The following is a 16,760-nucleotide window of genomic DNA, read 5'->3' on the forward strand; positions in this document are numbered from 1 at the left end:
AACGGGGTTATTTCCACTGCACTTTTGGACCTTATCAAAGAATATTTTATGCAAATTTCTATAAAGTACTTTTGATCCCTGCCGAGTTTACTTTTAAAAGAGTCATCGACGTCTAAACACATCCTTTGATGGCTCCATATTTAATTGGATCCGTTAGGAATGAAAAGTTGGATATAAGCATACCTAAGCATCAACTAAATGGGTTGGGTCCTGTTGATCTTCCATGATAAAATTGAAATAGTTTTTTGAAGGGTAACTCATTAAAATGGAGCATGCAAATAACCCATTGTAAAGGAGTGTCTAATTTTTACTCAAGAAGCATTATGATGTCACCTTTGTGCCCTGTACTTAATGCAGTTTACTCACATCCAATGGCTCTGATAGAATGAAGACTTCCAGATTCAGAAATGAAAGTAAATAATTATCTTGCAATGGTTTCTGATTTTCCAGAAATAAGGGGAAAATGGCCGATATATTTACCTTCAGGTTCTACAATTACTGTTGTAGTTTCTTCAAATATTTCAGATCTTTGTGACCTGGGCAAGGTTTTTGTAAGATCTTTGCGACCATCAAACTTGATACAAATGAATCCCTTGTTTTCTTCAACAATTTGATTAATATTATTTAGATATTTCTTTGTGTTGTTGTCTAACCACTTTCAATGTTGAAAGTAAATTTTGTGGAGTAGCTAGCTTCAAATCTCTACATAATGCATTTCCATATGCTGCAGCAGATCAAACTGAAAGACCATACTAAAGCGTTCAAGCAAAGTAGCGCAACAAAGCAAATGTAAACAAAAAAAAGTTGTTGGACATAAAATAGTTTATTTTTTAAACGTTAGATGTCGCCTTTTCCATTTAACATTTCATTCAAACATGTAAAGAGTAGTTGATGAAGGATGAATTAGAATAAACACATAATAAGTGTACTGTATACTAGTAAGCAAACACCCTCTAGCGCCTGTAAAAGAACTACATTTGGGCCTTCTTCTTTTGGAAAAAAAAGAAGTTTATGTACTTGTAGCGCCACTTTACTTTAACGCTTTAGACCATACCTAATAAGAATTTGGCTAGATTCTTGGAGTTCAGTATTGTTTCTCTGTACTGCTGGTTGGTATGCTTGATTATTTGGCGTATCATAATCATCCAATTTGCTTCTATAATCATCAAAAATGTTTCGGTTCATCTTCTTCTTTGTCCAAAGTAGCAATTCCTTCTTTGTCTCTCTCTGTTCGTTTTGCCATTTCATCACTTCTTTCTTGCCTTTGAACAAATTTCGTATAACTATTTCCATAGACTGTGGGGACTTCCAAATAAAAAGTTCTCCTGAGTGTTCCTTGTTTATGAAGCCATGATAAGTACACATAAGTAATATTTGCTTGTGGTTCAATAACTTATGGAAAAAAAAGATTGATTTTATAAAACAAAGGATATAATTATAACTACCCATTGCGTAGTTATGTTCTTTGTTATTGGAAGTACGCAGTAATTAATAGTGACACTGGTAAGACTAAATAACCACACGGACAATACTGTTACTTTCTTTGAAGGTAAAATTATATAACTCTACACTATAAATTATTTTACAAAGTTCAAATAAAAAATTTACACCCATATTTTATAAGGAAAAAAAATTATTATGCATGAAAAATCATTTTTGGAGAATTTTTATAACTAACTGGAACTCTAGGCCTTCCAATTTTTGATGCAAGAAAAACATATTGAAACAAATTCTTATCCATACTAAACCTCAACTCATGGTGGAAACGGATTTTGGACTAGTAAAAATTGGTTTCATTAGACACACTATACTATTTATCGAGTATTTATAATGTCGATGATAAATAAGCAATATCGTACTACAGGGGCCTTGAGGGGTATAGCCCTCAAGGCTTTTAAATGTAAAGACTTCTAAGAACAAATCTTTTGTGAATAGCTAATAGCATGGCGTTGCTATCCCGCAAAAAGTTTTTGAAGCCCACCAAAATATATATAAAATAATACAATTTATATCATTAAAGGTTGTCCGTAGGATTATATATGTGGGAGGGGAGGGGTATTTTTTTTTTTCGTTTTCAAAAATCGACAGTTGTTCACAAAAAATTATTTTTTTGGGGAAAAAATGTCAAAATTCGACAGCTATTCAGTGAAAGATTAATTTTTTGAAAAAAAAATTCAATTATTAAATTTTGTAGTAAAAAGCAAAAATTCCTTAATTTGAGGGGCGGCTATAACCCTCCAGCCTACCACTTGTAGACACTCCTGAAAGGGTTGCCCCGCGTTGCTCAGGCCAAGGAGGGAGTGGGAAATAGTATTGATAATGGTCAATGTAATTTTCTTAATGCTTAGACACGTTTGGCGGGAGTTTGGTGGCTGTTTGACGAATACGTATTGAATAATGCATTATCTATAATATAACATATAAACAATTATAATAAATTTCAAATAACATACATGAGAAGTCGATCTTTTATTTGTGACGAAAAATTGTCAAATCAAAATTCGTGAAAAAAATTGCATAAAAATTATTTGCACTAATTTTGCAAAAAAAAAGTAGTTAATAGCCTATATTCCCATTGGAAAGAGGAACAAAAGCATACCATTTTTTTTTTTTTTTGTACTTGCAAAAGCAAAAAATTACGGAGAATAATGTCGTCGAAAAAATAACCCTCGATAACTAATTTTATTTTGCAAATTATGTAATAAAGTAAAAATAAAGTTTTTCATAATGATAATTGAAAATAATATATTATGTGTTGATGCTTATTATTTTATATCCAAAATACATCGATTTGTGACATTTTTTCTAAAAAATTGACGTTTGGTGAAAAATAAGGAAAAGATGAAAAAAATTATTCAGAATATGACAGATTACATATTTCTACAAACTTTATTTTATATATAAATCCAATAATCCATCCTCTTCTTGCATTTTTTTATTTTTTTTTTTTTACCTGAAAAAAAAACGAAAGTACAGTTTTCACCGATTTCTTATATTGCCCATAACTTTTTTTATTTTGATTAAATTTAGAAAACGTCTTTATTCGTATAGTTGTTTTTTGAGACGCCGTACAATTTTTGATTTTTAACTCAACCCTCTATCTAGTCTCCTTCAGTTCCAAAAACAATTTTTGTGTTCTGGGTATATAATAAGTGCCCTTTATATGAGAGGAGGCCCTGACAAGATTCAAAAGAGGCACCCATACAAAGGTTCAGCCCTCCTAAACCCAACGGTGTGGACACCCATAAAAGACACACATAAACTCTATTATATACATAAAGATTTTTTGGTAATAGAGGGGTTATTTGGATGTATGTGATGCTTTGGCAGTGATTTTTAAGGATCCAGGGGTACCGTCAAGTACCCCGCGCAACCCGAGGGTTTGGAACTATTTTTTGATATTATAGGGGTTATTTGGATGTATATGATGCATTGGCGGTAGTTTTTAACTATCCCACACTATACCCAGGACCCCGGCTAACTCGAGGCTTTGAACTTGTTTGCGGTGTTAGAGGAGCTCCTTGGATGTATTGGCGGTATTTTCTAACAATCCCACACTACCCCGGGGACATTGGCCATTCCGAGGGCTGAGAGTATATTTTAAGAGGTCCTAAGCTATTTATCCCCCCCCCCTTACCAATCCTCTCGATTCATTTATTAGAAGATTTGATAGAATTTCAAAAAATGCAATAAAATTGTATTGTAATAATATTGCCCACACTTGAAGGGGATGGAACAAACAAATATGTTTAGATATGTGTCATCAATAATATTAAGTGAATTTATAATGTGTTATTATTATTTCTCAAGAAGTTGGAACAAATATAGGGCAATTTTCTTCCTGGCAATTTTCTCCATGACAATTTTCCCTTGGACAGTTTTCTTAGTACCCCATTATCTGTCTCGATTTTTTAAATAAATGCGTTTTTATCATTGTTTTTCTAAGCGAGACGTAGATCAATAAAATCACAGACTAACACACACATACAAATTATTTTAATACTATGTAGGATTAATGATGACCGTCACGAGCCAACACTATACTACTACAAACCAGTTTAACGATTGTATCATCAATATTTTAGTCCTGATATCAACTATAAATCATGGAATCAATTCATTTGAATTTGAACATAATTTGGTGGTTTACTTTTGTAAAGTGATCACGTTATCTCTTTTTGTAGAATCATTCCACTCAAAATACATAAGAACATGTTCCAATGATTTTGCTTTCATTTAGAGGTCATTTAAGAGAGACAATTTTCTCTAAATTCAATTTTTATATCATTATTGCGACTAATCATAAATAAAAAAAGATTTAAAATTTCGTCAAATGTACATTATTATGCAAGTATTATATTTATTAAATATTGTCTATTGACTCCCCAAGACCTACAACTTTCTCTTCTTCTGCTTCCTGATAGAACAAATAAGAATACTATAGAATTATCAAAAAGAACTCATTATGTTAACGGTGTAGCTTTTATATTAATTAGAATTTTATGTTTTCCTACAGAATAGACAATACCTAATAAGTATTTAATACATAATTATACGTAATTTTCAATTTAGATCTCCGCCTGAATACAACATTTCATTAGAATTAATGAACTTATCTACCATAAAATAATTCTAACTGCGTAAATGAGTTGAACTCAAATCTTGAGTCCTTTAATTATTACATGGAAAGTGATTTTCTCTAAGCTATGACGTCAATTTTTACATATTTGTATTGTATCACACAACCTTTCATACAAAAAGAAAGCGTAAAAAGGGCCAAAGTCATTCGTTGTTAGCCAATTCTTTCAAAATGTGGAAATATTATTCAATTATAATGAATTAATTGTTGAACTTTTTTGACAGTCTAAAAGGAGCTGGATCCAAATCCACTAATGATTAGAAGAAAGAAACATCCACACTTGACAACAAAACCAATGTATATTTTTGTGTTAGTGAGGTAATGCAAGAAACTCATGACGTAAATAGATGATATCATAACTCCATAAAGACCTTTTTCATTGTGATTTTATACTATCTGGAGAGGCACAAGCTCTAATCACACAACCTCTTGTGGTGGAAAACATCTTTTTTTTTTCACATTCCTGTTTCTAAAGTAACTCATAATATTAACTTTATACAAAAGTAATCTTTTTATACAAATGTGATTACTTCACAAGGTTAGTAGAGTCGAGTGTATTTGCATATGGAGTCCAATGAATTCGGAATTGGATTACTTAACTATATGTATTAAGAGCCTCGATCACAACATATTAATACAAATTAAAAGTTAATTTTAATTCAATCTTAATTGTCTGTAGTTTTAATGAAATCGTTCATGTTGATTTAATATTATTCCAGGGACAAAGAATTTGAATTTTATATCTAGACTCGGATTTAAGTTTTTAGAGATTGGATTGATAAAATGTAGAGATACCCGCTCCGAATCTTTCTTTTTTTGAATATTTGTGACTACAAATTATAGATAAATATATATATTCTCCAAATTCATTCGACTCCGTACGTAAGTACATTTGCCTCTACTAACTTCCGGCTCACTCATCTGCCATGTCCATTACTTCATGGGAATTAAATGTAAATTATTACTAAAAGTTGAATTATTTTGATCCTTTTTATAAGTTCATGAATAAGGATATAGGAAATCGACACAGTCCGAATTATGTTCCAGTTTGGGCCCGAACATAAAAACACTTGTCATCATAATGAATTAATTACAGTATTAATCAAAAGTTAATGAATGAATAATTCATATTATTTGAAACCAACTTATGCTTAATCTATTTGGCTCGGCTCTCCTGATTCTTTAAATGAATCACATTAGTATTGAAAGATCAATTGTGGAATAGTTATTTGAAAGAAACTTACTAAATAAAAATCTAGTACAAACACGAACCAAAGTTAATGCTTTATTTTTTTAGAACAAATTGATCAGTCCCAAATAGTTAATCCAATAATTTTTTGAGCATCTACGTTAGAAAACCCTTAAACATATATCTACTTTGATCTTGAATTCTATATGTTGGGTACAAGTTGTCCTAGCAAATGATACAAGTTGGAACTAACAATGGGATGAATAATTTTAAATACAAGATTTACAGTACTTGAGATGAGGATAATGTCATAATTGAGATTTTTCGTGGATATTCGATATATTAATGATGTCATTTTTGACTATTTTAATACAAACCAGTGTTGTGTAAGCTATTATATATTCGGTACAGCCAGTCCATTATTAGGGCCGGTCCTATCCGTCCTTGAGACTGGCCCTTAAGACTGTCAGTACTAGAGCTGACTTTAAAAAAAGGAGACATAAAGTTGATTTACGTCATCAAGGATCGAATTTGATAAGTTTTAGAACTGATATGTAAGATCGAACTGTACCGGAGGGAGACTGGACAGAACTGCAGTCTTCAGTCTTAAATAAGGACTGACACAACCCTAAAAATTACTAAAATATAAGTATTCTGTGGCACATTATAAACTTCAAATACCCAGAGTGTTGTTACTCATAAATACATAATAACCATGTAATTTGAATAGATTATTGAATAAATTATGAAATGACAGTATGAATTAATAGAATGACCAATGTTGAAATTTTAAGACGAAGAAATGGCAACTTCTACAATTTGCAACTTGTACATAACATATACATTACGTCAGTGGTTCCCAATTTTTCTTTAGTTCGACCCTTCAAGTATTTGGCTAGACAATGGGCGACCCCTACACATCTCATTGAAATAAAAATGTAAAATTTGGAGTGCATTTAATGCAAATTGATTAATTTTTTTTGTAATTTATTTTTTTAAATTAGTCAAAAACAAAAATTCAATCCCTCATTTTTTGCTCAAGAACAATTGTGAGGGTTTTCAAATATTATCCCAAAATGAAAGGGTTGATTTAAATCCACGTGATGTAGATATAGAGTTAAAACTATGACAAAATATTACTTTTGCATAATTACGAGGGTACGACAGGATTTGCTCATCAAAATTGATGTTTTTCATTTCAAGAGGTTGCGTGTTGGAGCTTGCGCTCATCCAGGTTGTATTACAATTGATTGGTTTTTATATATTACCTAGTGAGAGGATCTGGATCGGAATTGAATAGTAATTTAATTTTTAATAATCATTTTATTTATTTGTTAGTATATTACGAATCTGAAATTTCATATTTTTTAGTCATGGGCACTAATTTAAAGATAGCGGTCATTTGTTCGAGTAATATGAACCGATCTATGGAGGCTCACGCCCTCCTAGGTAAGAAGGGTTTTAATGTATGTTCCTATGGAACTGGGGAGCACATTAAGATCCCGGGTAAGTCCCTTCGAGATCCCAACGTGTATCCCTTTGGTACTACCTACACTCAGATCTATGACGATCTAGTAAAAAAAGATAAAAAAATGTACACAGAGTCTGGAATGCTCCACATTTTAGATCGGAATAGAAGAATCAAAGAGAGACCCGAAAAATTTCAAAGAACGAATAACAAATATGATGTAATTTTGACATGTGAAGAAAGGGTCTATGATCTCGTTCTACTGGACTTTGAGTCCAGAGAGGCTGCTCATCAGCAACCCGTTCATATCATTAATATGGATATTGTAAGACTCCAACATCATTCGTACAAATGGTCTTTTTAAATCCAGTTCCTTATATTCCTTAGGTAGATAATCCTGAGGACGCAACAATTGGAGCCTTTCTATTCTACGAACTCGTACAAATGATGGTTCATAGTGATGATGTGGATGATGACATAGACGAAATTATTCAAGACTTTGAAGTTAAATCCAAACGTTCCCTTCTTCATGCTGTCAACTTTTACTAGGGGTCATTTTGTATGAATAGTGGGTTGCGCAACTCTATTATTTATTTCAGTGAATGACCTACCATGGGCTTTAAATGGCAGGATACATTATTGCATTTTGTATATACTAAAGAATTAAGAAAATTAAGGTTATTTGCTGTTTGACGATTTTTCATTATTTAAATTAGGATATGGAGGTATCTTTTATGTTTATTTTTTTTTAAATATCATTCGTTACATTACATATATATTTATACACGTTACTTTTTTATAAGAATTTTGTAAAATGATATATCCTTGTTGAGAGATGGATAAGAAGGCTTGGTCCTTCAAATATGGTCAAATGGCATACCATTATGAGTGATAAAATTATAATCCTTTTTTAAAATAGTTTTAATATGAAATAATGCATGCCCTTATACGAGTCACATAAAATCATATAGAATGAACGAAGGATTTGTGATGAGTTTATTGATTTCTCTAATTTAAAGTATTCGTAAAAATTATCCGGAGATCTTCCAAACGAATATACACAGGATTCAAGAAGATACGCACTCAATATATAATTTGGTACTCAACACGCTGAAAGAATGATTTTACTTAGAACAAAGTTTTCTATCTTTATATATATATATATATTCAAACCAATGAACCTCTTTTTGTGTAATTGTGAAAAATCATAATCCCACCAACCACATATACATAATTTGTTTGATAGCTGCACAAAATTTGAAAAGAATTGGCCGCTTAATCAGTTTTTTTAAAGCTCAAAGAATTAGTCAGACCTAAGGTTAATTGTGACGGACACTATCACATTTAACTGCATTCTTCTAAATATGAACTCAATCGGAAGGCGACAAATTACCCATAGTTATACTACATTTTAGTGATTCCTCTACCATTCTGACCCATTTGCAGCACCGCTTCAAAGACCGTAATTAAGGGACCCATCCTTAAATTCCAAATACTTTTTTACAATGGCAGCTCTGACGGCTGCTATCGGGGCGTCCGTAGGATTATAATTCGGGGAGGGCTTTTTTTTAAGTAAAAGTTTCCCTCTGCTGCAAATTTCTTATTTTGAAGGAAAAAGTTCTGCTAAAAACAAAAAGTATTTGATGGGTGGGGAGTTACAGTGACCACCTCTGGGGACGCCCCTGGCTAACTATGTTGAACGGTTTTTCTTCGGATGAATCACTGCATAATTTAGAATAATTGTGTGCAATTTTCGGATGACAATATTCCTAAAACTGTTGCTACCATCTTTAAAATATAGATCGAACTTAATTGAAAAATAATCGTGTCTAATAACAGGGGCGTCCTTAGAAACGCCCCTGAATATCGCCATCAAATATATCAAAAGGTATGAAAAGTGACATTGAAATTAGACAAATATATATAAAAAAGGAAGCAAAACTCCGAATGAAATGGAACGACATGGAGATGCAATTAGCATATAGGCTCTAATAGTAATAACATAGGCAAAGTATCAGTAAGCGCCACTTGATTTTCGATCATTTATATAAATTTGTATTACTTTTTCAGTTTTCTGCATCTTATGAAAGTTAAAGAATATTTTTAAAGATTACAAGAAAAGACGGTTAAAGTGATGTCTCAAGAAAAGCTAGAATATTTATACAGTACTGTATTCTGTAATTCATAAAAATTTCATTCAATTCTCTTGATGTTTAAGGAAGTTGTGTAGTTCTATTGAAATATCATATTTTATAATATAACAGATTTTGGTATAGGTTATAACATTAACAGATTTAACACAACGAAAAAAATGCCGTGAAATTCCGAAGATAAATTGATCATAACTTCCTTAATATTGAAGCTAAAGACATGATTTCGTTATCAAAATGTCTTTGTTACCATTATCTATTAGATAAAACAGGTTTTATAAAGGAAAAAAATCAATTATATATTTTTTTGTAACATACATACATAAAGAGTTTCAAAGTTCAAATACGCGCGATAAATTGAGCACCGCTCATTTTACCTTTAGCAGGAACACGTGTGTTGCTTTACAAAACGAGCGGGAGCGCGCTTAGGATTTCCTGAGCGGTCTAACGCTCTTAATATAAGTTTGTTTCCTCTTAATATTATGACATTGGCATTCCATGGAATTATTAGAATGAACCATTAGTCTCGCATTTCTAGCTTAATTAAATTAACTATACAGGGTTGATTCCATCTAATGGTACACATTTTATTATTTTCATTTTTCAAGAGTAAAATTTAAAAGAAAAGGATTCTTGTCAAATTTGTAAAACAGAAAAAGATTTTTTGGGATTTATAAAGAAACAAAAAGATTCTGTCAAAAGTCCTCCTAAAAAAATCCTAGTCTAGCCCTGCATTAAGTATATCAAGACAACATTTTTCAATTTATGAAAATCATAAATTGTATCAAAATGCCCCTGCTTCAAGGTTTTTAAATTAACTTCTGGCACCCGGTTATATTTATACTGCGGTTTGTAGTTAGGCGACCCCTGGTCATAATTATTGGGTACTCAACTCGAATTTTTAAAATGACAATGTCTAGAGCTCAATTTATCAGTCAATGAAGAAATTATATTTGTGTCCCCTCATCACAAAAGCAAGCTTGAAGGATTGTTCTAAAAATGGATTGTGGATTACATTTGTATTCTTTAACAAGGATTTAATCGTCAATTTCTAAAAACAAGTTGTTCTTATTAGCCCTTTGGGTGTACTGCAAGTCCCACTTAAAGTAACCAAAATTGATCCATCACTGTAGATGACGGATTTATTTAAGAGAGGTTTTATTGGGCCCATACAAGTCTGTAAAATCAGATAAAGGTTCAAAGCTATTGCTAAAATTATTAGTTATCTTAACTTATCTCAGTAATTTTTTTTACTGAGCCTATGGTGATTGAATAAGATATATCTATTAAATATGTGGATGTATGTATATATGAGGTACAAAAAAAAATTTGGGATTTTTTTTGTTTTCTTGATTTTTGTTCAAGATTGTTTTTATGTTTACGCTCCATAATTGAAGAATTATTGACGATTTTTTTACATTAGCTAGCAGGGAGTACTCCCTGGACTATGTTGTTGTGATTCCAAATGCCGATTCTTTAATATTTTAAATAATAGTTTTAAAAAACCCATTATAATATCAAGGGCCGATTAATCGTCCCATCACTAACTAGTTATGATCAAATACTGGAACTTTTGAATTATCTTTTATATTAAGAGTCATGTTGTTCAAGAAGAATGAATTATACATATTTAACTCTTGAGGTATATTTATTTATTTTTAAATGTATCTAATTAAAATACAAATTTGGAAGAAAGTATGAACGGTGTCATTGGAACCAAAAGCTGACTGAAAAACTTAAGGAAAGGGATTTCACATAGTGCCACATTTTGGGAGGAATGTAAAGTGCATCACCTGGCTCAAGAATGCCTTCTAAGCCGGAAGCCTGAACAAATTTAGGGAATTCATTTAAATTTGGATTTTCAATATCAATTTGGCTTGTATTTGACATGAGATCTTCCTCCGAATAGGGATAGAGGTAGTTTGTTTGACTTTGGTGATAGAGGCGAACGTACTTATAACCTACAACTTGGGTAAGAATGTTATGCTTAGGATCAGTGTGAAGAGGTGACACTGTGCCTTTCGGCCCAAACCAAAAGTTAATATCTTCTTCTTCTTCGCCAGAGAAGCAATACTCTGGAGTATTGATATCTTCTCTCAGAGAACTAACTTGATCCAATAAATTATGCTGCGCTAAATATCCTTTCTCAGTAGCAGAGTCATTCAAAATGAATTCATCAATAAAATTATTGATGGTCATAAGTTTTTGAGTCCAATTCCCGTCCGTATAACGACATCCAATCTCGATTGGTACAGTTCGGTACCCTGCTACAAGTTTAATATATTGAATAGACCATTTATCCATAGCGGGCCAGTCATTAACTAATCCTTTGATGATAACAGGTGCTTCTAAGTTCTTATATTTTTCAATAAAAGTTTCCAAGTTCAGTATGTCAACTTTAGGGATTTTAGAAATGATTGGGTTGAGATAGTCTGAGAGATTATGAATGGGATTAACAGGAGATATTTTAGGGCGTTTATTCGGGATATTTGATATTAATTTGTGGATTTCAGATGCCCAAAGACTGCAAATATCATCACATATCGGAGTACCCATAAGAAGTCCCATATCACAAAGCCGGACAACGTCTTTTAATACATCAATGTCCCCCTCATCATTCCAAGCCTTGAGTATGCAAACGATTTTTAAAACAATTGTAACTGAGTAGAGGTCCCTCCAAACCCTGGAGACTTCCTTCCAATGACCAGTGTTAAGTTTCTCCCAAATAAAGTCTCTGAGAATCCTAAGATTTTTATATGAATGAGGAGATAACGTTGCAAGTTCTTTGAGACAGATTCTCCTCAAGAGATTTGCTACCTGATCATTCATAGATACAGATAGTAAACGCTCTATCTTAGATGTATCTAAGAGGGATAGTAGCTTGAATTTCATTATTGTACTTAAGACGAAGAGGAGGATTCTGAAACAGAGGGAGATCTCCTTCTTTTAGATTTTTTCTTACTAGACTTTTTTCTCTTTTTTTTTTCCTTCTTCTTCTTTTTGGGTGTTTCGTCTTCGGAAGAAGAGGAAGACGATACCTTACGCTTCTTTTTTTTCAATTTTTTCAGGAGTTCTTCTTTTCTTAGTTTTGTGAGTGGAGTTACTCCATCCTCAGAGTCAGAAGAGGATGTTGAACTAACGTCAAGTACAACTTCTTGATCTGAGTCCAATTTTAAAAAATTCCTACACTGATAAGTTAAATGTCCAGTATAGCCACATTTTTTGCAAGCTCCGACTTTTTGACCAGTTGAAGAAGAGGATTTAAACGAATCCGAACACCCATTCATAGCATATGAAGGAAATCTATAAAGAAGAAATAAAAATCATTAGAAAAATTTTAACACAAATATAATCCTTTTAATAGTAGCACTTAAAGAGTTATAAACTTATATTTGGATATGAATTTATAAGAGTAGAAATAATAATGTAAATAGAGAGGAAAAAACAATTTTTTATAAATATATTAAAGGTCATTAATTATACAATATAAAAATTGATAGCATTTCTTTTGACAAGACAAATTGTATATAGATATTTAGAATTCAGACTAGTAGTTGATTAATCATAAGAGTTCATTCATTGCTAATTCTTCCATATTATTAGGATATAAAGTCTAAAAATAATTAATTTTCTTCTTCTGACAAAGCTATACGCACACAACGATAATCAAAAGGAGTAAATGCTTTCAATATATTCGAAAATATAGGGATGAATAAATTTAAGTACAGCATTTATCACATATTCGAACTGGATGGTCCCATCCTTTTTGAGGAACTGGTCTACGCGTCTTTGAGCAATTATCACAAACTCCTTGTCCACATTGTCTACAATGATGAACTCCTCCAATCTTGTGACAGTCCTTGTTATTTTCATGATCAAACGGTTTGTTGCAATTGGAGCACTCTAAGCACTCATCATCCGGTATCCAATAATTGGGTCTGGCAGACTCCTTTAAAACATTAAAAGGATAGTCGAATACAACGGATGTAAAAGTGGATAAGGAGTCCACAACCCTTTCGCCGACTTTTCGAGCGCAGATACCGTTCATAGAACTGCTGTTAGATAATGAATTTGAGGAGTTGTAATTTTGGTTATAGCAATTTTTGCATACTCTCACAGATTCATTTCCCCACCCACGCTCGGGACATGGTCTATTATAATCACTGCATGACACACAAAATCCCTCGCCGCATGCACGGCAATGATGAATGTCCTCTGATAAGTTTTTTTCACAACAAAAGCATTGACTAATTTCAGAGTTGGGCTTCCAATAATCTGGAGCAATTTTGTCAGTAACCCAGTTACTCATGGTTTTCGCAGGTACCGCGGTTGAGAGATTGGACACAGTTCCTCCGATGGTAGTGACTCCGTCTAATAACAACCTTGCAGCATTCTGCGTACCTTAAATATAGAGAAATAAAGTAGTTATAATTCATTATAAAAAAATGTAATAGTGAGCTTCTTCCACGAACCTTGTAAAGTCCTTTCCCCTGGCCATATGTGGGATATTTCGCTTTGAATAATACTAAGGCTCTCGGGAGTTTGATTTCCATACCAAAGTTGACGACTTCTATAAATAACTCCACAACTTGAACATTCTAAAACAAATCCAGACCATACATAATTCGCCAATCCTAACCAAGTACCCTCTTGTGAACTCGTTGCCTTGGGAACGACAACGACCTTCTCTCCATCTTGAAAGCATCTAATTCAAAAGGAAGCAAATGAGCACGTTATTAGTATAATTAAGTAAAGTTTTTCTAACTTTAAACAAAAATAATTTTTATTGTCGTAGAGTTTGTGGTATTGACAACTTTGGGGTCTTGAATGAGGGTCGTCATGGTCTTTAGGCTTGCTGCACTTTTTATTACATGAGAGACATGTGACTGGGCAAGTAAAATATGCTTCAGAAAAAGACGTCTGCGATGTTGGACTAATTTCTCCAGTGAACTTTTGATTAAAAGCCTAGAAATAAAGAGCTTAGATTTTGAATTATTACGTAGCATGTACTCACTTCCAAAATTTCATGAATAACATAAGGTTTTTTAAAACTTCGTAGCGAGTTATTTTTAAGCTCTTCCGTCACGGTGGATCGAAAAATGTCAACTTTTTCTTCATCCAAAGCCCTTCCTGCTTTAAAACCAATGTATTCTATTATTGGAAGACTTTCCTTGTTTAAATTGAGCGAGCCAAAACGTTTTTTAAAGATACGACCAGCGGAAACACGATCTAAGACGTCCGTGAATTGGGTTTCGTGGTAAATAAGAACACTAGGACAGGATGCATCAGAGAATGAGGATATAATGGGACAAAAATGATGTTTATAGGCAATAGAAAAGTCGTTTAAAAAGTAAAAAAGATCATTGTGAAGTTTTTCGGATGTTGTCTTGTATATGATGAGGTCAGATAAAGCCATAGCTGAAAATGGACAAATAGATTTGTTAAGAAAGAAAAAAAAAAGACTGATGCATATATTATACTAGTATTAGAGCGTTTTCATGTGACGTAGGACATTTTGGGGGCCTTAACAACCATGTTTTTTATGAATAAAAACTCTTTCTTCCATTAATATGAAGGAAAATAGGGAACAGTTGGATGTCAAAATGGGACTAATAAATAAAAGGACTCAAAACCAACTATCTATGAAACTAAAATGTATTAAAAATAGGTTATTTACATTGATATACCATTTCCTATTTCTGTTTTGTAGATAAAAAATAACTATTACAATGGGAAGAATAAAGATATTTTTCTTTAATTATTTCTGCTTTTTTGTCTCTAGTGGATCCGTAGAAAAGCTATCTGTACAAATCGTGCCTTTTATAGGGGATTTTCAGTACATATTACTTTGATTCTATTCAAATATCACTGTTTGTCATTGGCATAAAGTAGTATTCAATGCAGATGTATTAAATCTTTTTTTATTATTATTATTCTTCTTAAAGCCATTGGATGGAGTTTCATGAAGATGAATTGAATATGTGTCCACTTTGAGCCCCCGAGAAGGTGAGTGAAAACGCTCTCTAGCCAAATGAAAATACCCTTAAAAAGTCGTCGATACGCTTTCCCCTCGTTTTGTCCCGGGGGACCAGAGAGACCGTGCGTATCAAGGACAAGGGCCTTGATCCCTCCATGATATGCACACCAAATCCCCTGGCCATTGGAATCCGACCCCTCTGCAAATATTTTCTCCCCACCGAAAATCCCATTATTGCATAAATGACTCTTTCCTTCTCCCGTTTTCCCTACGACGCAAATGACTTTGATCTCTCTATTCTGAGAGAGGCCGAGGCGAGATATCCAAGAATCCTCTGGGGCGTCGTCCTCTTCATCCAAGAGAAGAATCTTACTCCCAATGTGATTTAAACTTTCATCTTCGATAGTTAGACTCTCCAATGAAGGCCCATCCGGGAAATAGGAGTCCAAGTTATTCAACATTTCCCCACTCGCACTTTTGACTTTCTATAATAGACTATATGATATGAATTCCTTTCTTGCACCGAACCAATTCAATTCGTTCTTCTATTATTAATTTATATCAAACGAATTATATTCGGGAACGACTTAGCTGCTAGCTGTTGAAGAATGAAAATTAAATTTCGTCAAGTTTTTGTTTGTTGTTTTATTAATTTTCATTTAGTTACACTACTACAACTACTACATCAGCACTACTAGCTACTACGCTCCAGTAGCTAAGGGGAAAGACGCAAAGAAGGGGGGGAGCTAAAAAAATGCAAGCAGGCCACTACTGATGATGACTGAGGAGTTGACTATACAATATGTAGATCGTCAACACAAAAGCAAATTAGAATGAATTTGCACAAAATTGAGCATGGATTAACATGATATTCTTCCACGACGCACTATCCTCAATTTCTATAAACATATTATTCTTATTAAAGCTCTAGGCGGCCCGAAAATTACACTAAGAGTAGCCATAATTTATCACAATTATACAAAAATTTAGAAATTGATGAATTACTTTTGAAAAGGGCTATATCGGACCAAATATAAGTTCCTTAAATCCAATAAAGGTCATTAACTATTGCTAACATTTTGGGGTATCTCAACTCATCCCTGTAATTTAAGTAGTAAGCCTTTAATTAACTCAAATATCCTTTGGAAATATTGAGATGTACTCTCTATGTATATATAAAGTTAAAAAAAAAGGGGATTTTCCTCTTTTTCTTGATGTTTCTTCCAGATTGCTTCTGGGTTGACGCATCACTAATCTACTTCAGACTACATACGCCATATGAATCAACGTGTGTAGTGTCTATGTCATTAATAAAGTATAGGATTTAATGAATTATG

At 32.8% G+C, this 16,760-nt stretch overlaps 3 protein-coding genes across 3 annotated transcripts; 1 reads left to right on the top strand and 2 right to left on the bottom strand.

Moving 5' to 3' along the window:
- Window positions 1-4,751: 4,751 nt before the first annotated feature.
- Ssu72 (Ssu72 CTD phosphatase) lies at window positions 4,752-8,273 on the top strand. The gene is made up of 3 exons (XM_040721809.2): window positions 4,752-7,127; window positions 7,200-7,621; window positions 7,684-8,273. The coding sequence occupies exons 2-3, from the start codon at window positions 7,202-7,204 to the stop codon at window positions 7,843-7,845; spliced, it is 582 nt and encodes a 193-aa protein (XP_040577743.1). The 5' UTR covers window positions 4,752-7,127; window positions 7,200-7,201; the 3' UTR covers window positions 7,846-8,273.
- Window positions 8,274-11,075: 2,802 nt separating this feature from the next.
- On the bottom strand, window positions 11,076-13,809 carry LOC121126475 (lysine-specific demethylase 8). Its single transcript, XM_040721808.2, has one exon. It carries the CDS (start codon window positions 12,336-12,338, stop codon window positions 11,154-11,156), a length of 1,185 nt encoding a protein of 394 aa, XP_040577742.1. The 5' UTR covers window positions 12,339-13,809; the 3' UTR covers window positions 11,076-11,153.
- On the bottom strand, window positions 12,749-16,332 carry LOC121126474 (zinc finger FYVE domain-containing protein 1). Its single transcript, XM_040721807.2, has 5 exons — window positions 15,488-16,332; window positions 14,461-14,864; window positions 14,212-14,411; window positions 13,919-14,151; window positions 12,749-13,847 (listed from the first exon to the last, which is right to left on the bottom strand). Exons 1-5 carry the CDS (start codon window positions 15,882-15,884, stop codon window positions 13,165-13,167), a joined length of 1,917 nt encoding a protein of 638 aa, XP_040577741.1. The 5' UTR covers window positions 15,885-16,332; the 3' UTR covers window positions 12,749-13,164.
- Between the last annotated feature and the right edge of the window lie 428 nt (window positions 16,333-16,760).

Source organism: Lepeophtheirus salmonis, chromosome 11 (genome assembly GCF_016086655.4).
Source record: "Lepeophtheirus salmonis chromosome 11, UVic_Lsal_1.4, whole genome shotgun sequence".
In the NCBI taxonomy this organism is placed as follows: Eukaryota; Metazoa; Arthropoda; class Copepoda; order Siphonostomatoida; family Caligidae; genus Lepeophtheirus; species Lepeophtheirus salmonis.

Coding starts and splice junctions, on each gene's coding strand:
- Ssu72 (XM_040721809.2), top strand. CDS start 7,202: ATGGGCACTAATTTAAAGATAGCGGTCATTTGTTCGAGTAATATGAAC. Junction 7,622..7,683: donor ATATCATTAATATGGATATT/GTAAGACTCCAA, acceptor TATATTCCTTAG/GTAGATAATCCTGAGGACGC.
- LOC121126475 (XM_040721808.2), bottom strand. CDS start 12,338: ATGAAATTCAAGCTACTATCCCTCTTAGATACATCTAAGATAGAGCGT.
- LOC121126474 (XM_040721807.2), bottom strand. CDS start 15,884: ATGTTGAATAACTTGGACTCCTATTTCCCGGATGGGCCTTCATTGGAG. Junction 14,152..14,211: donor AAAAATTATTTTTGTTTAAA/GTTAGAAAAACT, acceptor CTTTTGAATTAG/ATGCTTTCAAGATGGAGAGA. Junction 13,848..13,918: donor AGGGGAAAGGACTTTACAAG/GTTCGTGGAAGA, acceptor TCTATATTTAAG/GTACGCAGAATGCTGCAAGG.